Below are 21,799 nucleotides of genomic sequence, written 5' to 3' on the forward strand. Positions count from 1 at the left end.
TTATGATCATTAGACAATTCAAAATCACTTACAGTCCCAAGAGCTTTTATCTCAAACAAGTTTCACTAATCACAGCTTAGAAAAAATTTGCCAGGACTTACATCTCATATTTAAAATTTGTCCTGGTATAAAAGCCAATCATTAGATATCCTTTCTATATACTCGCAAATTCTCAGCAAGCCAAGTTCATTGTTTAGGAACTCTACAACCCAAATAAGCTCTTTTGGCAGTTTAGAAAATAAGGGGGATCAACAGAGACTCCTGACTTATCCACCCCATATACCCTTAGAGCTGCTATGGGCTGTGCCTTTTGACTAGCCCTGAAGACTGCTCTGAATGGGCAAAACCAATATGAATGAGGCTTTCACCTCATCCCCTTCTTTACACACACACACATACAAACATAGACACACACACACACACACAGTAATTAATTACCAGTTTTAGGTTTCAGCATTGAAAATAACCCAAATATCTTAGTTAACAATCTTACAATTTTCATAAGTGAAAGCCAAATTGTTTTAGCTGCAACTTCATCTTAACTATAGGCTAAGGTAAAAATACCCAGTTTTCTAAATGGCAGTTACAAAACATAATAAGACAGGATTAGCAGGTAAGCAATTTTTCCATTGTCTTTTTAGTTTCTCATTTCATACACTAATAACATCCAAGTTATGAAAAGTTGCTTGACATAACTGATACAAAAGTTTACCAGTTTGAAACTTGAAACAAACCCATTACCAATCAGGTGACTTCAATGTTGTTGAATGTATTTCCCAATTACTTTACACAGAGAATTAGTTAGCACTTCATCATTAACATGTTAAAACTATAACTTTAAAAGAGTAGGCTTACCAAGTGCAAAGGCTGGCTGGCTTCTTACCTCGTGCTGCCTCGACCCATTTCACTTTCCTCTCTCCCCACAGCTGCTGGGGGCAGGATGCAGTGAACCTGGGTGATACTTTCAGGCTTTCTGGGTGGGTTACAGGGTGCCCAAGGGTGAGGGACATTGCTGCCCCACTGTAGCTGCTGGGTGAATTCTCAGGTGGGACATGGGTGCTGTAAATTCCCTACCATTCTCCAGGACTGTCTTTTAGTCTGATCTGGGATGAGAGGGGTTAAAAGGAAAACACAGGGCTGTTTGCAATCCTGAAGTAAGATACCCTCCTGACTCAAGGGAAGGGAATTGGGGAAAGGGAGTGAGCAGGATTGTAAAGAGGTATTTCAAAACTCCTTAATGATCAATCTCAAAACCTCCAGAATCTGCTAAGATTTTTTTTTCAGCTACTCTAACTTTTCACTGTAGCCTTAGCCTGATCAGTGCCTGGACTACAGGAAGAAGAAACAGAACAGATGAAGAGACAAGGTACTTACAGGGTAATTATGAGGAAAATTCAAAAGCTCAGAAAAGCATTTCAGAAATCCCTGCACAAATCAGACAATTTTTCTTGGTCCTCTAGATCATATTGAGGCCAGGCACAAAGTTTTCCTTTTCAAGGTCTTGGAGACCAAGCTTTTTCCAGTTCTAACCTAGGGACAAATTTCAGGGAAATAACTCTGAGTCCAGCTTCAAGGTTGAGGATCTGGTGGCCATGAAGCCAGAAGAGAAGGGGGATCTGGCAGGCCCGGGTGTGGGAAATAGGAGTCCCTCCATGAAGGAGGATCCCAAGTTGTAGAGGGAGTAAGCCTCAGGAAACCAAAAAGCAGCTGCAGTTTTCCCAATGTCCTAGCATCCTAAGAATTGAGAGAATTGGGCATACACTTCCAGATAGGGCATCCCCTATGCAGTGGATGGTGGGCCCAATTACAAGATGGCCTCGTAACTGTCTGTCTGGACTGGAGCCTCAGAGTGTCAGGCTCAAAAAGCACCTCCAAGCCTTCCTACGTGCTTGGAGATCAACCCCAACTGCAGAGCAAAAAAGGGATAGAGAGAATGGACTTATGTAGCTTCAGGCCTTGACTGGAGGAGGGCTTGACGGGGCCAGACAATTCTCATACAAGCCACCAAAATATGATGTAGTTTGAGGTGCTAAGAACCTTGAAATGTAAGAGTACAGGACAAGTCTGCCTGAAAAGAACTCAAGCACTCAAGCCTTCTTTCAGTCAAGGGGACAGTTTATTGTAATGCCAAGAGAAGTGGGCTAGATTCTAAATGAATCTGCAGCTTGATGAGGATAGAACTGGTACTTATATACAAAAAAAAAAAAAAAAAAGGAAAAAGGGTAGTGAAAAGACTTTGATAGGATTAAGGAGTGGTAAGTAACTAGAGGGCCCAGGTACAAACAGTGAAAGGAATTAAGTGTTCAGGGCTGGGTCAGAGAGCCACAGTGAAAGGACTATTACTATTGAGTATCTAGATGGGCTGGGCCAGATACCTCAGGCAAGATGCCGGGGACTGAGTTGTGTAGGAAAATCCATGGCCTGGATAGCTTTCAAAGATATAGTCTTTTCCCTTTAGGGGTCCAGGTGCCATCACCTCATTATTCCCCCCTCAAACAAATGAGACCCAAAATCTTTTGGGGTAAGGAGCAAAGGTCCCAGGAACTGGTGTGCTAAAATGCATGGGAAAATTCAGGATCCAGATCCCATAACTCAATCATCTCAGCAGAGAGGTGACAAACTAAAAGTGAGAAATAAGGCAAACATTTCATGAATCATTTCAGCCCCATCAGACTCTTCAGTGACCAACTCTATTTGGGGTTTTCTTGACAAAGACAATGGAGTGATTTGCCATTTCCTTCTCCAGCTCATTTTTATAGATGAGGAACTGAGGAAATCAGGGTTAAGCTTGTAAGTGTCTGAGGCCAGATTTGAACTCACAAAGAGGAGTACTCCTGACTCCAGGCCCAGCACTCTATACACTGTGCCATCTAGCTGCCTAGCTGGCAAGAGGCCTCCACTATCTTAGAGAACTCCCCCAGGAGGAGGATATTCTGATGGGATTAACTACAGAGAAAACATTCCCACTGGAACCAACCTGAGCTTTGGCAAATCCTAAACCCCCAAGGTCAAGACATTCTCCCAAAAATCATGCGATATCCTGTCCCTATTACTTAACCTAACAAGTAAGGAAAGTGGCTGAGTGGCTTTACCTGGTGGGCTCATTTCTTCAGCAGTAACATCACCCTACAGGCACTGGGGTGGTGCAGTGGATAGAGCACCAGGTCTGACTCATTTTCCTGAGTTCAAATTTGGCCTCAGATATTTACTAGCTGTGTGACCCTGGGCAAGTCACTTAACCTTGTTTGCCCTAGTCTCCACATCTGTAAAATGACCTGGAAAAGGAAATGGCAAGCCACTCCAGCATCTCTGCCAGGAACACCCAAATGGGGTCACAAAGAGTGGACACAACTGAGAACAGCCCAACGCCATCGCCCTAAGGCTGTTTAAACTCTGCACATTTCTGCCTCCCACTCTACCTCCCTGGAGCAGCAACCAGGCTAAAGGTTGAGGGTACAGCCTGTCCACTGGCACTGACTAAACTTTTTATCTTCCAGACTATCTACTAGATTTATAAACCTCTACTGAAATGAAACTAGGCAGGAAAAATTACTTTTCTGGAGGATCTTAGGACTTCTGAATTTCAGAACTCTCCAAATGCTGAAACTTGTCCTATGGCTCCTAGTCAGCAAGAGATAGTGCTGTAGACCAGAGGTATTGAACATGGTCATTGGGCCATATGCAACTCACAACACCCTTCAGTACGGCCCAAACCAGATTAAAACCAAATTGGGAAACAAATAAACATATTAAATATAGATAATATTAGGTGGTGCAGTGGATAAAGTGGTGACCCTGGAGTCAGGAAGAGCTGAATTCAAATCCAGCCTCAGATACTTAGTAGCTAAGTACAAATCTCTGTCTGCCTCAGTTTTCTTTTTTTTTTTTAATGGTAATTTTTTATTTATTTTTTTGTTTTCAACATTTACTTTCACAAGATTTTTAGTTCCAAATTTTCACCCCATCTCACCCCTCCCCTCACCCCAAGTTGGCATGCATTCTAAATACCCCTTCCCCTAGTCTGCCTTCCCTTCTGTCTCTCCCCCACTTCTCTTATCCTCTTCCCCTTCAATTTTTCTGTAGGGCAGGATGGATTTCTGTACCCCATTTCCTGTATTTCTTATTTCCCAGTTCCATGTGAAAACATTTTTTTAAACATGTGTTTTTAAAACTTTGGGTTCCAAATTTTCTCCCTTCCTCCCGCCCCACCCACCCTCATTGATAAGGCAAGCAACTAAATATAGGTTATATATGTACAGTTACGCAAAACACTTCCATAGTAGGCATGCTATGAAAAACTAACTCTATTTCCCTTAATCCTATCCTGCACCCCCATTTATTCTATTCTTTCTTTTGACCCTATCCCTCCTCAGAAGTATTTCCTTCTGATTACTCCCTTTCCCAATCTGCCCTCCTCTCTATCATTCCCCTACGCTCTGCCTTCCCCCCCTATTTTCCTACAGGGTAAGACAGATTTCCAAACCCAATTGAGTGTGTATGTTATTCCCTCCTTAAGTCAAATCCTATGAGAATAAGATTCACTCATTCCCTCTCACCTTCCCCCTTTTCCCCTCCACTGTAAGAGCCTTTTCTTTTCTGTTTTTTTTTTTGTGGGGTAATTTACCCCATTCTACCTCTCCCTTTCTCCTTCTCCTAGTATATTCCTCTCTCACCCCTTAATTTTATTCTCGAGATATGACCCCTTCATCTTCAACTCCCCCTGTGCCCTCTATCTATCTATCTATCTATATATACATACTTATAATTCTTATAATTCTTTCCCTCCAACTACCCTAATACTGACAGAGGTCTAATGAGTTACAAATATCATCTTTCCATGCAGGAATGTAAACAGTTCAACCATAATAAGTCTCTTATGATTTTCTCTTTCCTGTTTACCTCTTCATGTTCCACTCGAGTCTTGTATTTGAAAATCAAATTTTCTATTCAACTCTGGTCTTTTCATCAAGAATGCTTGAAAATCCTCTATTTCACTGAATGACCATTTTTTCCCCTGCAGGATTATACTCAGTTTTGCTGGGTAGGTGATTCTTGGTTGTAATCCTATCTCCTTTGCTCTCTGGAATATTATATTCCATGCCCTGCGGTCCCTTAATGTAGAAGCAGCTAAATTTTGTGTTATCCTGATTGTGTTTCCACAGTACTTGAATTGTTTCTTTCTGGCTGCTTGTAATATTTTCTCCTTGACCTGGGAACTCTGAAATTTGGCTACAATATTCTTAGGAGTTTTCCTTTGGGGATCTCTTTCAGGAGGAGATCAGTGGATTCTTTCAATTTCTATTTTGCCCTTTTTTTTTGTATTTTATTTTATTTTATTATTATTTTTTTTTTAGTGAGGCAATTGGGGTTAAGTGACTTGCCCAGGGTCACACAGCTAGTAAGTGTCAAGTGTTTGGTCTGAGGCTGGATTTTGAACTCAGGTCCTCTTGACTTCAGGACCAGTGCTCTATCCTCAGTTTTCTCATCTGTAAAATGGACCTATCTCCCAAAAGTGTTGTAGGGATCACTTGAGAAAATAATTGTAAATGCTTAGCACAGCTCCTGGCACATAATAAGTGTTATATAAAGTTAGCTATTATTATTGTTATTATTACCTCCTTTTAAAACTGTCAGTATGCTTTCCATAGGTTACTTTATAAATAAATTACTGTCCCATTTCTATATGATTTGATACCACCGCTCTAGACTTTATCAGAGGTCCTACTGCAGCTCAGGGCTAGAAGTATTTAAACAGAAGGTTGCAAAATGATATTATGGAATGTTTATTGTGAAAGTAAGGACTATTACATTTTCCCTTTTGTCTTATATCTAATTATTGTTGTTTTTCCTTAAAACCACGTTTTAATATGTTTAAAAAGGAAAGGGAGGAGTTTAGTGCTGCTAGATTTCAAACTACATTACAAAGCAGGAATTATAACAACTACATGGTACTGGATAAACACTTTTTGTTAATAGATCAACGAAACTGATTAGGTAAGTATTACCTGAAAAGAAATGTGAATAACAGTATAGTGTTCAATAACCCCAAAAAGAAAACTACTGGGTAAGTGACTATTTGACAAGAACTACTGGAAAAATTAAAAATTAATTTAAATTTTAATATAATTAAAAATTCTTACAGAAATAAAATCAGTTCATCTAGAATGAAAATTATGGATTAGGAAAACTACTTACATTAAATATATCAGATTAAAACTTGACTGAACAATTATAGGAAATTGATACAAATATAAGAGATTAAAGAACATTTCTAAAGAGAGTGATCAAAGGATATGATTTTCAAAAAGAAAAAAATAGAAATTGTATATGACCAAATTAAAAAATGTTCAAAATCATTAATAATCAAAGAAATACAAATGAAAACAATCCTGAGATTTAAGAATTCTGATGGACTCTGAACAATGCAATGACCAATTATCACTATAAAAGACTTGCAGATCATTCCTAAAATATATAGAGAACTGAGTCAATTCTATTGGAATACAAGTCATTCCCCAATTGATAAATGGTCAAAGTATATGAACAAGCAGTTTTCAGATGAAGAAATTAAAGTTATCTATAGTCATATGAAGAAAATGCTCTAAATCACTATTGATTAGAGAAATGAAAATTAAAACAACTCTGACATCACATCTATCAGATTAGCTAACATAACAAAATAGGAAAATGATAAATGTTGGAGACGTGGGAAAATTATAACACTATGTATTGTTGGTGGAGTTGTGAACTGATCCAACCATTTTGGAGAGCAATTTGGAACTATGCCCAAAGGATTATAAAAATGTGCACACCCTTTCACCCAGCAATACCACTTCTAGGTCTGAATCCCAAAGAGATCATAAAAATAGGAAAAGGACCTACATGGACAAAAATATTTATAGCAGCTCTTTTTCTGGTGGCAAAGAATTAGAAAATGAGGGGATGCCCATCAATTTGGGAATGGCCAAGCAAGTTGTGGTATATGAATGTAATGAAACACTACTGTTCCATAATAAATGATGAGCAGGCAGACTTCAGAAAAACCTGAAAAGACTTACATGAACTGATGCAAAGTGAAGTGAGCAGAACCAGGAGAACATTGTACACAGTAACAGCAACATTGTGTGATGACCAACTTTGATAGACTTAACCCTTCTCAGCAATACAAGGATCTAAGACAGTTCCAGAAGACTCATGATGAAAAATGTTATCCACACCCAGAGAAAGAACTATGAAGTCTGAATGCAGATCAAAGCACACTATTTTCTCTCTCTTTTTTTTTTTTTGGTTTCTTCTTTCTCATGGTTTTTCCTTTTGGTTCTAATTCTTCTTTACAACATGACTAATGTGGAAATATGTTTAATATGATTGTACATGTATAGCCTATATCAGACTGCATGCCATCTTAGGGAGGGGGGATAGAGGGAAGGGGAGAAAATTTAAAACTCAAAATCTTATAGAAGTAAATGTTGAAAACTAAAAATAAATAAATAAAAAAAAATTTTTTAAAAAGAAGACTGGCAGAATGAGACATGTATTCTTAGACAAAGCCAAAGTGTAAATTCATTTTGTATAACTATGCTTATTTGTTGCAAGAGAGGGTTATTTTTCCACTCTGCCTGATCCACTATGTCATGTTTCCTGGTGACATCTCAATTTATCCCTAACTGCTCAAAAGTCCAATAGGAATATAAAAGTAAAATAAGTATGTTATAGTGAAAGTTCACTTTTTAATGTTTTATATATGGAAATATTTGTTGTTACTTGCCAAATTCTTTAAAAAGAAACAAAGAAAACAACTCCAAGGTGTTATTTTTTATAGCTAACAAGCTAGAAAGGGTGGGAAAATTCATTGTTTTAAGGGCTATATAGAATAGGCATGCTAATCCACTGCTGGCACTATTATGAATTTTTTCAAACAGTCCGGAAAAACGTTCAAAATCAGAAAAGTTGGCCTTTGACAGAAACTACCAGGACTATGCTACTAGAAAAGGTCCACAGGCACAAAAATGTACATATTCAAATTATTTGTGATAATGAAAATCCAGAAAGCAAATGGTAGCCCAACAATTGAATAAATAACGACAAGTGTAATGGTATATAACTGGAGATAAGGAATGAAAAATATTAAGAATACAAAGAAACCTGTAAAGCCTCCTATGAAGTGACAGGGTGGGGAAAGGCAAAAAAACCAGGAACAAAAGAAAAATATAAAATATATAAAAAGACTAAAAGTAAAGTACTAGAAACATGGATAGCCAATAAAACTGTCATCAAACACAATATTCAGTTTGAGTATCATGCTATTAATTTTTTGGTTTTAAAAAATGAATTTTTTTTCCAGAACTGAACATTGCAGAATAAGATTATTCAAGTATTTATTGGGAATCAATCAACAGATCCAATCCATAAGCATTTACTAAGTGTCTACTATATAACAGGCTCGGTGCTAAGCAATGAGAATACAAAGACAAAAAAGAAAAAATTCCTGCCCTGAAGTTTATATTCTATAAGGGGAAACAATATGTACATGGAATAAGCACATACAAAACATATACAAAATAAACACTTGGTAATTTGGAGATGAGAGAGAGAGATCAAAATTGGGAGAGAACAGTTAAGACTTTAAGTAGGAGGTAGAGTTTGAGCTAAGTGTTAAAGGAAACAAGACTCTCAAAGGGAGAGGTAAGGAATGAATACATTACAAGCATGAGAAAATAACCTGTCATAAGGCACAGAGATATATGTGCGTTACATCCAAACAAAATGTATCAATTTTTAATAAATGAACAATTTCAATAAATGAACTAAAGAAAACAATAACAGATTTGGAGCTAAAGGGGACTCATCTAGTCCAGAATTCTAATTTTACAGATGAAGAAAGAGGCCCAAAGAGGTTAAATTACTTGCCCAAGGTCAACAAAGTAGTATCAGAGGTGGGAGCTGACTTGGAGTCCTCTTAGTATAAAATCAGTAATCTATCCATTATGTCAGAATGATTCTCTCAAAATTCAGGTCTTGGGTTCATAATTTTATTTCCTAAATATGTAATTTAAGGAATTACACAGAAATTTGTTGGACAATTTTACCTGGATAATTTCAGAATTAAATTTGGATTCCAGGTGTGCTGCTCTTTCCGCTTCAATATTTTCCTCTAATTTCTTCACCTTCATAGTAGCTGCCTGAAAAAAAAACAACACATTTTTAAACTTTAAATTTATAAGTGTCAATATTTGAATTCAAGATGCCCAATAAGTAAAAATTATTGTTTTCCAAAGTTAGTAAAGGCATAGGTAACTATTACTTTAATTCACCAAGTCACTACTTCCTTTAAAACCTCACACCAAGAATATGGGGAGGGGGGAGACAAAACTAGAGATGAGCTCTTCAGTTTTATTTTTTTAATTTGAAAGGGAAATGGATCTCCCCAGGTACTAATACTTAGCCTTTCCTGTCCAACATTACCTTGTCTGCTTCATATTTTGTCTTGATAGGAATGGTGTGGTGGTGAATAGGGAACTGTACTTGGAATCAGGAAGACTGCCTCAAATTTCTCCTTAAACACTTACTAGTGCTATGAGCTTTCGTTAAGTCACTTAACTTCTTTCTGCATGAGTTCCCTCATCTATAAAATGAAGATGATGTCATCAATGGCTTTTCAGTCCTAAAACTCTCTGGTCTATGGTCATACACACACACACATACACAAACAGACAGTCTCCCCAGTAAAACATAAGCTCTTTTGAGGGCAGGGATGGCTTTATTTTTATCACTGTATTCTTAGTACCTAGCAGAGTGCCTAGAGCTTAATAAATACTTATTGGCTGATTAATTGATTCATTAGTGGTATAGCAACTTCTTCCCTCCAGCATTTCAGCAACTATAGCCTAGCTGCCCTTTAAATCCTCTTAGACTTAAGATAAATAAGCCTGGTAAAAAGGGATCTATAGAAATGAACAATAATTCATTCCCTCCTAAGTTTCACAAATGTCAAATAAGTTACCTCTACTTAGTTACTTTCTTGGTAACAAATGTTAAAAATCATTTCAACATAGATTAAAGAATTAAAATGTTTTAAATAATCAATTTTCAAACTATAATGAATCCTTATTCTGAAAACATATACACAAATAAAAGAAATATTCCTTATTTCAATAGCTACAAATAAAAATGGCCTCATAAAAGAATTCACTGCAATGATCAAGAAGATTCCAACTTTACTTACATGAACTAAATAAGTTATTACTGCTCACAAATTTATACTCTCTAATCTGGTAAAATTCCAAATTTTTATTCTATGTAGAATGTAGCCTTCCATGATACACAGTATGAAAGCATCACCAGAAAACTACTAGTGTAAAATAATACACCTTTTGATGCCAGTCTGGGATCACTGAAACCACAAGTTCTCAAATGCAAGCCAGTCCAATTTCTTCCTCCTATTCAATTCTGTCCTTTCCAGAACTTTTTTCCACATTTTCTCACATACCAACTCATTAGTCCCAGACGATGAGTCTGAATAATCAGAAGATCATCAATTTATAGCTGCAAAGGACCTTAAAGGCCATTATGTCCAAATCCTTCCTTTCACAGGTTAAGTACATGAAGTGGAGGGAAGTTAAATGACTAACCAGAGTCCCACAGCTATTAAGTGTCTGGGTCAGGATCCCCAGCTCTAAGCCCATCCCTTTATCCATTGTGCCACCCAGCTTCCTTGCTCTCCATTATGAATTCAAAAACCCCTCTACCACCATCACCTAAGCAACCTCTCCTCCTCTGAGGTTCACTAGAACTAATCTTATCACCCAATCCAGCTCCCACTCACAGGACAATCTTTCTCCTCCCTCACTGTTCAGTAATTGACTCCCAATTGTGAGAATCAAATGAGATATGTGTAAAGCACTTTGCAAAACTGAAAACATTACAAAAATGTAAGTTATGATAACAACATGAGTTATCCAAAGGTAGAATGCCTAGGGAGAAGGCTTCCTAGAAGCCTTCAAGTCAATCTTGAAGCAGTAACTTTTTGGGGATGCTAATGAAGTGATGCTTTTTACAGGTTGAATGAGATGGCCTCTTTAGTCCCTTCCAAATAGGAGATTCTACAATTATCATCTACTGAAATTACTGTCCTCATTCTAGGGAACATCAATATTCATGTTGGCGTTCCTTCAAATATCTTCACCTTTCAATTCCTCAATCCAGGACCTAATTCCTCCACTTCAACTCAGCTACACAAGCATGGTAATACTCTTGATAAGTGTTCTACTTACATGTTCAAGAACTCTATCCAGTCGTAAGCTCCATCATTTCATCTCTCCCTGTGTTTTGTCCCTCTTAAACCTCTTCCTCATCTTCAGCATGACCTCCAATCACTCCATCTCTCAGTATTGTCCCCAGGTCACAACTCCTACTCTGGCTATACTTTTCTCTCTCCCTACATCAACCACTTTCTAAACTAGTTCAATTCTAAAACAGCCTCTTTGCTTGAATCCCTGCTCCCTTGTGTTATCAATATCCATACCTTGTAAGACCCCAAACCCGTATTACCTTCCACTATTCACATTCTTTCTTCTTAGTCATGTGTTCAGGAATGGAGTAGGACCAGAAGTGACACAACTGTTTTGAGTCCACTACATATTTATAATCATTTTACTCCTCCCTAATCGATTCTCCATCCCACTCAGCACAACAAATGTTTCAAACCTTCCTTTCTTTCCTCAACCCTCCTACCATATCCCCTTCCCCCATACCTCTTAGCAGAGGAACTCATCTTATATTTTACCAAAAAAAAGGCACATTATCTCTTTTCCCCTCCTAATTTCACAATCTAAGTGAAATAAACACCCACTATTCTCCCTTTATACCTGTCTCTGACTAAGATGACCCTTCCCCTCTTCAAGGTCATATACACTTGATACACACTATATATATATATATACATACACACATATATACATATATATATATATATATACATACTTCATATACACTTGATCTCATCCCTTCCTAGAAAGAATGTGTCAAACCCTTATGGTTCTAATTAAACTTTCCAAAACAAAATGCCACTTGCTGGACATCATTCCTCTACTATATGTGTTGTCTTCTCCATTAGAATTTAAGATCCTTGATGGCAGGGAATATATTCTTTTTTTGAATCCTTAGCATTCAGCATCATGTTTAGCACATAATAAGTACTCAAATGCTTTTTTTTATTCATTTACTCAATGAATGTTTAAGTAAATATATGTAACATGTGTGTTTATATATACTGGCCTTTAATCTAACCTCACCCTTCTCGATCAATCTACTGCATTTGACACTTCTGACCACCCTCACCTCCTGGATACTCTCTCTTCTCCAAGTGTTTTGGACACTAATCTCTCCTGCTTCTCCTCTCATTAAAGCATTCCATTGTAGCTTTGAATGGTTCATCATCCAGATCAGATGATGTAAGTGACTGTTCTCCAGAGCTCTGTCCCAGAACCATTACTCTTCTGTATATATACTTTATCATTTGGTAACTTCATCTGTTACCATGGATTTAATTATCATCTCTATGCCAATAACTCCTGATATATATATATATATATATATATATATATATCTATGCAGTCATAATCTCTCCCCTGAGTTTCAGCCCTGAATCAATTTCCCATTGGACACTTCAAAATGTATATTCAGGAGAAAACTCTAACTCAATGAGTCAAAGAGACAACTCATAACCTTCTACCCCAAAGATACTCCTCTTCTAAACCCAGTTGGTCAGGTTCATAACCTTGGTATTATCTTCAATTCTTCACACTCCTTCACCATTTATAACTAATCAGATGCCAAATCTTACAATTTCTACTGACACATTTCTCTCATCTGACCTCTTCTTTCTATTCACACAGATAATACATTTGTTCAGGATGTCATTACCTCTCACTGAGATTATTGTAATTGACTCAAAATTGATTCCCCTGACTCGAGTATCTCCCCATTTCAGACAATTCTCCACAGAGTTGAAAAAGTTATTTTCCTTAAGATCAAATCTGACTGTGATAAACTACAGTGGCTTACTACTGAGCCTAACAATAAAATATAAACTCTTCTGTTTAGGTATTAAAACCCTACTCAATCTAGCCCTAAACTTTGTTTCCATTCTCAATGCCATTATTCTCCCTCCTGCTCAGCCACACTGGCTTTCTCTCTTCCTCACTGAAGACATTTCATTTCCTGCACTGGATCTCTCCCTGGAATAAAATGCCTCTTTTCCTTCAAGAAGCAATTCAAACATCACTTTGTACAGCAAGCCTTTCCTTATCCCCTCTACCACTAATGTCCTTCCTCTCAAACTACCTTAATTTAACTACTTTATATTTACTTTTATTTCTTCTCTCTATACTGGACAGAACATATACGAAGCAATTCTGCATGTGGAAGAAGCTAGGGAACCTGCTTCCAGGACAGACATGAGGATAGGTGCCTTGGAATAATGGAAATGCTTTGGAGAGACTTTGGAGCATTCATAGACATTCTGTAACTGGTTGTGGTCTGCTAACCAAGTGGTAAATGGTAATCTTTTTTATTGACAGCAGTTGTAAAACCAGAACTGGGGTATGTTCAAAAGGCCTTAGTGAGCCTAGGAGCTCTCTCTTGGTTGATCCCTACGCTTGGTTTAATTCCCTCATTGATGACATCGAGAGAAAAATAATTCTCAAGAGGAGAAGGGAAGACCTTCTCCTTCTCAGGCTGACATGTGGCCTTTTAAATACAATCTTCAGTTCTTGGCCTGGTTTGACATTTACTCTTTCATTTTTGGTGAAAGAGGTTAATCTGGAAGGTCTGGTCTTGTGAGTTCCAAAAAAAAAAAAAAAAAAAAGACAGGAAACTTGGAGCCTTGATGGAAAAGTAGTAGGAAAAGATACCCACAACTCCACCAAAAAGATCTAAGAAATGCACCAAACTGAGTCCTGATCAAGAAATCCAAGAGAAAAAAAAAATCATAGTGAGTCATTTGTCCAGAGGTCTGTAGATATTAGGGGTGGGGTCTGTACAGCAAGTGTGAACCACAGCAATAAGAACCAAGCACATCACAAAGGGGCCTAAATTTTTTGCAGGGGACAGAAATAGCTGCCATGCTTGTTCACTATCAAGTTCTGGGTCACAGACCCAGAGTAAATGAGGAGGGGACTTGCATTCAGCAGTGATATTAAAGGTTAAGGAATGGTCACGAGCCCTAGGATTTGTACCTAGCAATAAGCAAATTTTAAACCAAGTAACAGATGCATGGATCTGACTCCAAGAGCTGATTGAACCTCAAACTTCCAGCCTAGTTTGATGCCTATAGCAGCCCAAGGGAAGTCTACAGTTCTATCACTCTAAACCCACAGAGCTTTCCAGCTGCCTGATAGTAGCTAAGTCTAGAAGCAGTCTATTGAACTTCAACCAGGGGCAAGCCAACAGATATCTTACGCAGACCCAAACACAGGTCAAGAAATTGCAGAGCTCAGAGAAGAAAGGTAATGAGAAGAATTTGTCCTAGATTAGACTATGTTGGGAACACTGAAAGCTTGTAGGCCCCCAGTCTAAGCTATCTTAGATCCTGGCACAATATAACCCTCTAACAGAAATAAAGCAATAGAAAGATGAGCCAAGAAGTTCCCTCCAGGAGTGTGCAGAGGTGACCTGAAAAGTAAAGTCAAAAATTAAAAAGTAGGTTGGAAGATGAACAAACAAACAAACAAACAAAGGAATCCCATCATTAAAAAATGATTACAGTGATAGGGTCACCGAAAACACAAACCAAGGAGAAGAGAATAACTCCAAAATAACAAAGAAAATCTCAAAGAAAAAAGACATCACAGAAACAAATTCAATAATAATTCCTGAAAGGGATGAAGAGTTTGTTTTTTTTTATTAAAAATACTTTTTACAAATGAAATGAGAGTGCTGGAGGAAAAAACTAGTAAAGAAATGAGAGCTGAGGAAAAAAGAATTCAAAAGAAAATTAATAGTTTGATACAAGAGTTACAAACTTTACCCAGGCAACAAACTCCCTGAAAATTAGAATGGACCAAACAGAAGTTGATCACTCTGTGAAAAACAAGAAATATTAAAAACAAAGTCAAAAGACTAAAAAAAGAGAATAAAATATAAGGTATCCCGTTGCAAAAAACAACTGATCTGGAGAGCAGATAAAGGAGAAAAATTTAAACAAGTGTTAGACTATCTGAATGTCATGATCAAAAAAACACTTCATATTTCACAAAAATCATAAAAGAAAACTTCACAAATATGTTAGAACAAGAGGACAAAGTAGAAATATTAAGAATACACTAGTCATTTCCAGAAAGAAACCCCAAAATGAAAACTGCAAACAAGGAGCCAGAATCTAGATCCTCCAGGTCAATGAAAAAAAAAACAAAAAACCATTGCAAATAGTCAGAAAGAAGAATCCGAGTACAGAGGAGCCACAGTCAGGATCACACACAATTTAACAGCCACCATTTAAGCAGCGAATTTGAAATTCTGTAATGCAAAAGATAAAGGCTTACAACCAAGAATAACTTAGCCAACAAAAGTGAGTTTGCTATAATTTGCTATGGGTAACACACACACACACACACACACACACACACACACACACACAATTCCTAATGGAAAGACCAAACCTGTACAGAAATACTTACGTGCACACACTGGAGGCAAGAGAAACATAAAAAGGTAAACCTTAGCAAACAATCACAAAGTATTAAATAAGGATTTTATTTAGATTCTAATAGGCAAAAATGATACATGTGTCCCTCTCATAGTCAGGGGTCATAGAAAGAGTCTAATTTGACAGAGGCCCCAGTAGCACTTCCATTAAGTTTTAATGATCTTAGGAGCAACTAGTTGGTGCAGTGGATAGAGCACCAGCTCTGGAGTCAGGAGGAACTGAGTTCAAATCTGGCCTCAGACATTTACTAGCTGAATGACCCTGAACAAGTCACTTAACACTGTCTTAAAAAAAAAAAGTTTTAATGATCTTAAAAGAAAGATGGAAAGGGAAAGAGTAAGGAACATAGGGGAGTGGAGAGGAGAGAGAGGAAGGATAGGGAAAATTATCTCATATAATCAGGGTGAACACATAGAAGTCTATACAAACAAGGTGGGGAATGGGTAACACTGGAACCTCACTCTCATCTCCACTGGTTAAAAGAGGGAACAATACACACACACATAGAATTTGCTGCAAAATTACATTTCACTCAATAGAGAAACCATAGGGAAAAGGGAGAAAGAGTGAAAAGAGAGAATAACAGAGTGGAAATTAAGGACCAAATGATACTCTATACATATTTACATGTCTCATTATATCCCCCAATAGAATGTGAACTCTTCACAAATGGGGATATTCTCTCATTTATTGAATTCATATCCCTGGTGCCTAGCACGTAGTAGGAACTTAACAAACTCTTGTTAATTAATTGTTTGCCTATCTGAATACAGACTAGAAGGCTAGTCTTGAAGTAAGAAAAAACACAATGGTTGCATGACCATAGTTTTAGTTGCTTGAACTTTGTGACCTAGATAACTCTCTAATATGGTAAGTTGTAGGATAATTATTGATTTCATTGGTAATATGAAGAATTTCCTCACATGGAGTTCTCTACCCCATTAAAATCAAAGTCAGACCAATATACATATTTACATACATACATACATGAGAATGTGTATACACACACCCATAAACACACGTATATATACACATTCTTTATCCATTTCCAAGATGGTATTAGTGGAGATGATTATAGAGGATGAACACGACTAAAATGATCAGTTCGATTAAGAGTCCTTTCCACACAGGACATGGGGTTTTTGTCTTTCAACTGCTTCTCACAACTGTATTTCCAAAGAATTGTCACAGAATGTTACATGGTCTCTTCCAAAACATCTGCTCAAAGGATCAACTGCATATTCACTTTTGTGTCTTACTGTCCTCACAAAGAGAGGATTATCCCAAAAGAGAGCTCACAGAAATCAATCACCATTATTCCAGTAAATTCCTAAAAAAACAATCAGTCACATCATCTTCTAAGACTGATTTCCAGTTTGCATCCATTCCCAACAGTATTTCCACCCATGCTTAAACTGATAAGACAAAAAGAGAAAAGGGACATCTGATTCAATCAAGCATTTCCCATACGCTGCAACAAGGGAGTTTGGTCAACCCATACTCATATTTATTTTTCCCTCCATACTTCAACATGAACACATGGTCTACAGACAATTTTCCAGGTAACTATAGGTTTCTTACAGGGTAACCATGAATAGTTTTGTACTGCACTTTGTTTTAACATCTTTTGTAATATATTTACTTACTTGTTACTTATAAACCAATCCTCCTTTACCTGTTTTGCTATATTTTTTGCTGGGTTGTTTTTGTTTTTTTTTTTTTAACAAGACTTAAAAGCAAAATTCTCTGTCAGGGTAATTTTTCATCCTTTGGGGCTTATCTTATCTTTATTTATGATATTAATGATAACTGTAACCACCACTGGGTAGTGCTTAAAGAAGCATTAGCTTTCAGCTTCAGCTTTACCTGGACTAGGCTACATATTCTCTTTGTTTACTCAGCGGGACTGATCAGGCATGTGAAAGTCTATGTAATTAGACCATGGATCAAAAACATAATGAAGGCAGCAGGGATATTCTTATTTGTAATTTGCTTTCAATGAGAGAAGTCTCAGCAACTACTAGGCCAAGTTGCATGATATTAATGAAACCCCACTGGATATTTTCAGCTTCAGCTAAATCTGATTTGGCTGCCTTTAGCAATAGGCGTCAGAAAGCAATAAATTCCATTCTGCATAGTTATATTAAATAATGAGGATTTCACTTCTCATATCAAGCAAAAGACAAATAAGCTTGGAATCTCTGAATTGGTCATTTTGGGTAACATAAAGATATAGTAAGTGTGAACAGGGTAAACCTCAAACATCATTAACGCAGTATCCTCATAGTTTTATGATAAACCTGTCACAAAAGAAGGTATTTTATACACTCTGCTTGAATTTCCCCAGAAGTTCTTATTCCAGATAATGAACACTAAAGCCAAAAGAAAAGAGATAATAACATTTTAGCACTATTATTTAAAAAAGCATAGTATCAATAAAGGTGCTAAAAATTCAAATCATCCATGGCTGTATTTTAAATTATATTCTCAATGATACAAAATCTCCCTTTGGATTTAGATGGGCACAATGTTAGTTTATAAGTAGCACTAAGAAAACTTTCCCAAATTCTCAGATGTAGTCAAATAAAATTCATCTCTTTTTTCAGGAACATCAGAAAAAAAGCTAACTTCTCCAAACCTTCCTACAATAGAATACATAAAAAACCTGTTTGATCAGAGCCTTTTTTCATTTGGATCATTGTCTTCCTGATGAGGTTTGTTATTGTTATTGCAATATTTAAAACATGTTTTTACGTAATGAGAGAAGTTTCAGCAATTACTGGGCCAAGTCGCATGATATTAATAAAACCCCAATGGATATTTTCAGCTTCAGCTAAATCTTATTTGGCTGCCTTTAGCAATAGGCATCAGAAAGGGACATTTGAATGGCTATTAGGTGGGAGATCTGAATTTGGCCAAAAGATATCAGGACGGGTGGTGGGCAGGGTGCTTAACAGTAAAAAAAAGTTTGATAGACCAATAAGCCATCAAAATACAACTGAAGAGCAAGGAAAGACAAAATTTGAATTTTAAAAACTGAAGACAATACAGGAACAAATTTCTGTTGTATAAATCAGATTAAGATCAAATTAATTCGTGTACCAGACAACACAGAAAATGAAAACAGGCCAAAAACTAAACTTCAAGAAAATTGGAGAGGAAAGAGGGGAAGATGTGCCACAAAGCCAAGAAGGTGTGACAGAGTGAACATTCAAGCCAGACTCCCCCAACATTCCCCTCCAAACAACTTTAAAATGACGTGTCAAATGGAATTCATTAGTGGCATAGCCAACAAAAGTTTGCTAACAAAAAAGGGATACATTTTTCAGCCAAAGACAAGTGAGGAAGTTGGAATGAGAGGTCTGTGACACTGGAGTAGGGTCAGCAACACCAGCTACGGGCTTGGAAGGAAGAGGAAGAAGCCTAGTCAGTGGCAGCAGCACCAGGAGCAATTTCAGCCTTGAATACTCTTGGAATTAAACTTTTAAAGCACGACATTTGAGCTCCCTCTCTTAAGCAATTTCTGTGTTCTTACTTCAAAGATCTTGCCTTTTCATCCCTTTAACTATGTTGTATCTTGCACTTAGATGTATTACCAACTACCTATTGAACATTTGAAACTAGATGTTTCATAGACATTTCAAATACATGTTCAAGGCAGAACTCATCTTTCCCCAAAAAACTATTTCATCATTACCCCCCAAGAAATTCCTATTTCTATCAGGATATCATCCCCCTTACAGTAACCTTGGAGATATCCTCAATTCTTCACTTTCTGGTAATACACATATCCAATCAGATGCCAAATCTTGTCAATTCCACCTTCATGACAGATTTGGTGCCATAACATCTAACTACCCAAACTACTAGTTTACTTTAGAGAACTAGACAAAATAATAATAAAATTCATCTGAGGATAAAAAAAGGTTAAAAAAAATCCTAAGGAAAATGAGGGGGGAAAGAGGCAAGAGAGCATAACAGTACCAATCTCAAATTATATTACAAAGCAGTAATAATCAAAACTACTTGGTATAGGTAAAAACGGAGGAAGTTGATCAGTAGAACAAAATTCAGTATACAAAACCTATAAGGAAAGGACACCATTTACTGGAATAAAGCCCACAATCTGAAAGAAATGTCTGGGAAAATTGGAAAGCAAACTGGCAGAAAACAAGCTTAGAACAACATCTCGCTCCAAATACCCCAATAAATTCAAATGAATTCATGACATAGATATAAAATGTTACATCATAGATACTTGGAGAAGTGAAGAAGATATGTTTCACAGCAATGGATATGAAGAATTCTTAAGTAAGTAAAAGGGAATATAAAAGATAAAATGAACAATTTTGATGGTATAAAATTTAAAGTTCTTATGGAAAATCAATTCAGTAAGAATCAGAAAGGAAAGAAATCTTTGCAGCAAATTTCTCAGATTAATAACTGACAATCCAAGATATGTAAGAGACTGATGCAAATATATAAGAGCAAGAGCCATTCCCCAATAGATAAATGGTCAAATGAAAGGAACAGGTAGTTGTCCAAATAAATACAAGCTATAAACACCATAAGAAAAAAAATGCTTCAAATCAGTAATAATAAGAGAAATGTAAGTTAAGACAATGCTGAGGTTTTATATAATACTCATTAAGTTGGTAAAAATAAAAAAAAAGAAAATTACAATTGTTGGAGAGGCTGAGAAAGTATTGGCACTCTAATACAGATGCAATACATGAATTGGTCCAACCATTTTGGAAAGAAATTTGGAAAAAGTCACTAAACTGTTCATATACAGATCCAATGTTCTCACAAGTAAGTATATATACTAAATAGATTTTTTAAAAAGATGAAAGAAAAGACCCACAACTATAAAACTATTTATAACAGCACTTTTTGTCATAGCAAAGAACTAGAAACAAAGTAGCCATAAATTGAGGAATAGTTGAACTAATTATGGTACATGAATTTAATGAAATATTACACTTTAAGAAATTACAAAAGGAACATATTCAGAGAAGCCTGAAAAGACATATGTAAATTTATGTAGAATGAATCGAACAGAACAAGAAGAATAATTCTCACAATAACTATGATTAGGTAAAGGAAAAAAAATTTGAAATAACTTAAGAATTCTTATCAATGCAATGGTCAATCGTGAGTCCAGAAGACAATGACAAAGAAATGATGGACTACTGATGGAGGAGATACAGGCACAAAGAGTATGGATTTTGCTTGACTATGCTCATTTGTTAGGATTTTTATTAGGGTAGGATTTTTATTAGGGTAGGATTTTTATTGTAGGGGCCATTTTGGAAAAGGGGACAGTGACAAAAAAGTTACAGATTATATACATGTCAAAAAAGCAACAAAAGCATCAGTTAAACTTTTGAATTAAAGTTCATAAGGGGCCACAGACAAGTTACAGTGTTGGTACTATTGTGTTAAATTTAATACACACATACTTTTAAAAAATAAACCATCTACATATAATACTCAAATACAATCCAAATTTTTATTCTTTATTAATAAGGATATTAATGTTTATTCATGTTTATCGAGTTTCTAATTTTTAAAAGTAACTATGTATGCATGCAACTGTTAGTATTTCAAAAGTTTTTTTTTTCCTTTACATAATCACAGGCATTGTAAGAATTGTTCTTCTTGTTCTGCTCAATTCATTCTGCATTCTGCCTCCTCTTCTACTGATAATATCAGTACTATTTTAGAAGTAGAAGGGGGCTACATAAAAGTAAGAACTGATATGTAGTTTTATCTGTTTCACAGGTAACCATACTCAAAAAATGTATCATCAACTAAAAAAACCTCTGATGATATGACACTCAATAGGCAAACTGTATAGCACACATGCTGGCCCCATGACCATACTCAAAAGTTTTCCCAGTTTTTAATAAAACTCACTAAAGCTTGTATTCTACTAGAATAGCCTTTAAGAACTTAAAATTATATCCAGGTCATTCATACCATGACACCTGGAGTAGTACTTTTGTGGAGAGATGTGTGTGTCTGTGCATACACACATACACATACACACACACACACACACACACACACACACACACACACACACACACA

The 21,799-nt window shown here is 36.5% G+C and overlaps 1 protein-coding gene across 8 annotated transcripts in view; it reads right to left on the bottom strand.

Annotated features, from left to right (window-relative positions):
* The window catches only part of CCDC171 (coiled-coil domain containing 171), a 496,773-nt gene that overhangs the window by 366,122 nt on the left and 108,852 nt on the right, over positions 1–21,799 (bottom strand). For all 8 annotated transcript variants that reach the window (XR_003569147.1, XM_027863035.1, XM_027863037.1 and 5 more), the window contains one exon: positions 9,090–9,182. Coding sequence is in view for 7 of the 8 variants with exons in the window: in XM_027863035.1 (XP_027718836.1) it covers positions 9,090–9,182 (93 nt within the window). In the remaining variant the exon portion in view is untranslated. The remainder of the gene's footprint in view (positions 1–9,089; positions 9,183–21,799) is intronic.

This window comes from Vombatus ursinus, unplaced genomic scaffold (genome assembly GCF_900497805.2).
Source record: "Vombatus ursinus unplaced genomic scaffold, bare-nosed wombat genome assembly UNPS02014770.1, whole genome shotgun sequence".
In the NCBI taxonomy this organism is placed as follows: Eukaryota; Metazoa; Chordata; class Mammalia; order Diprotodontia; family Vombatidae; genus Vombatus; species Vombatus ursinus.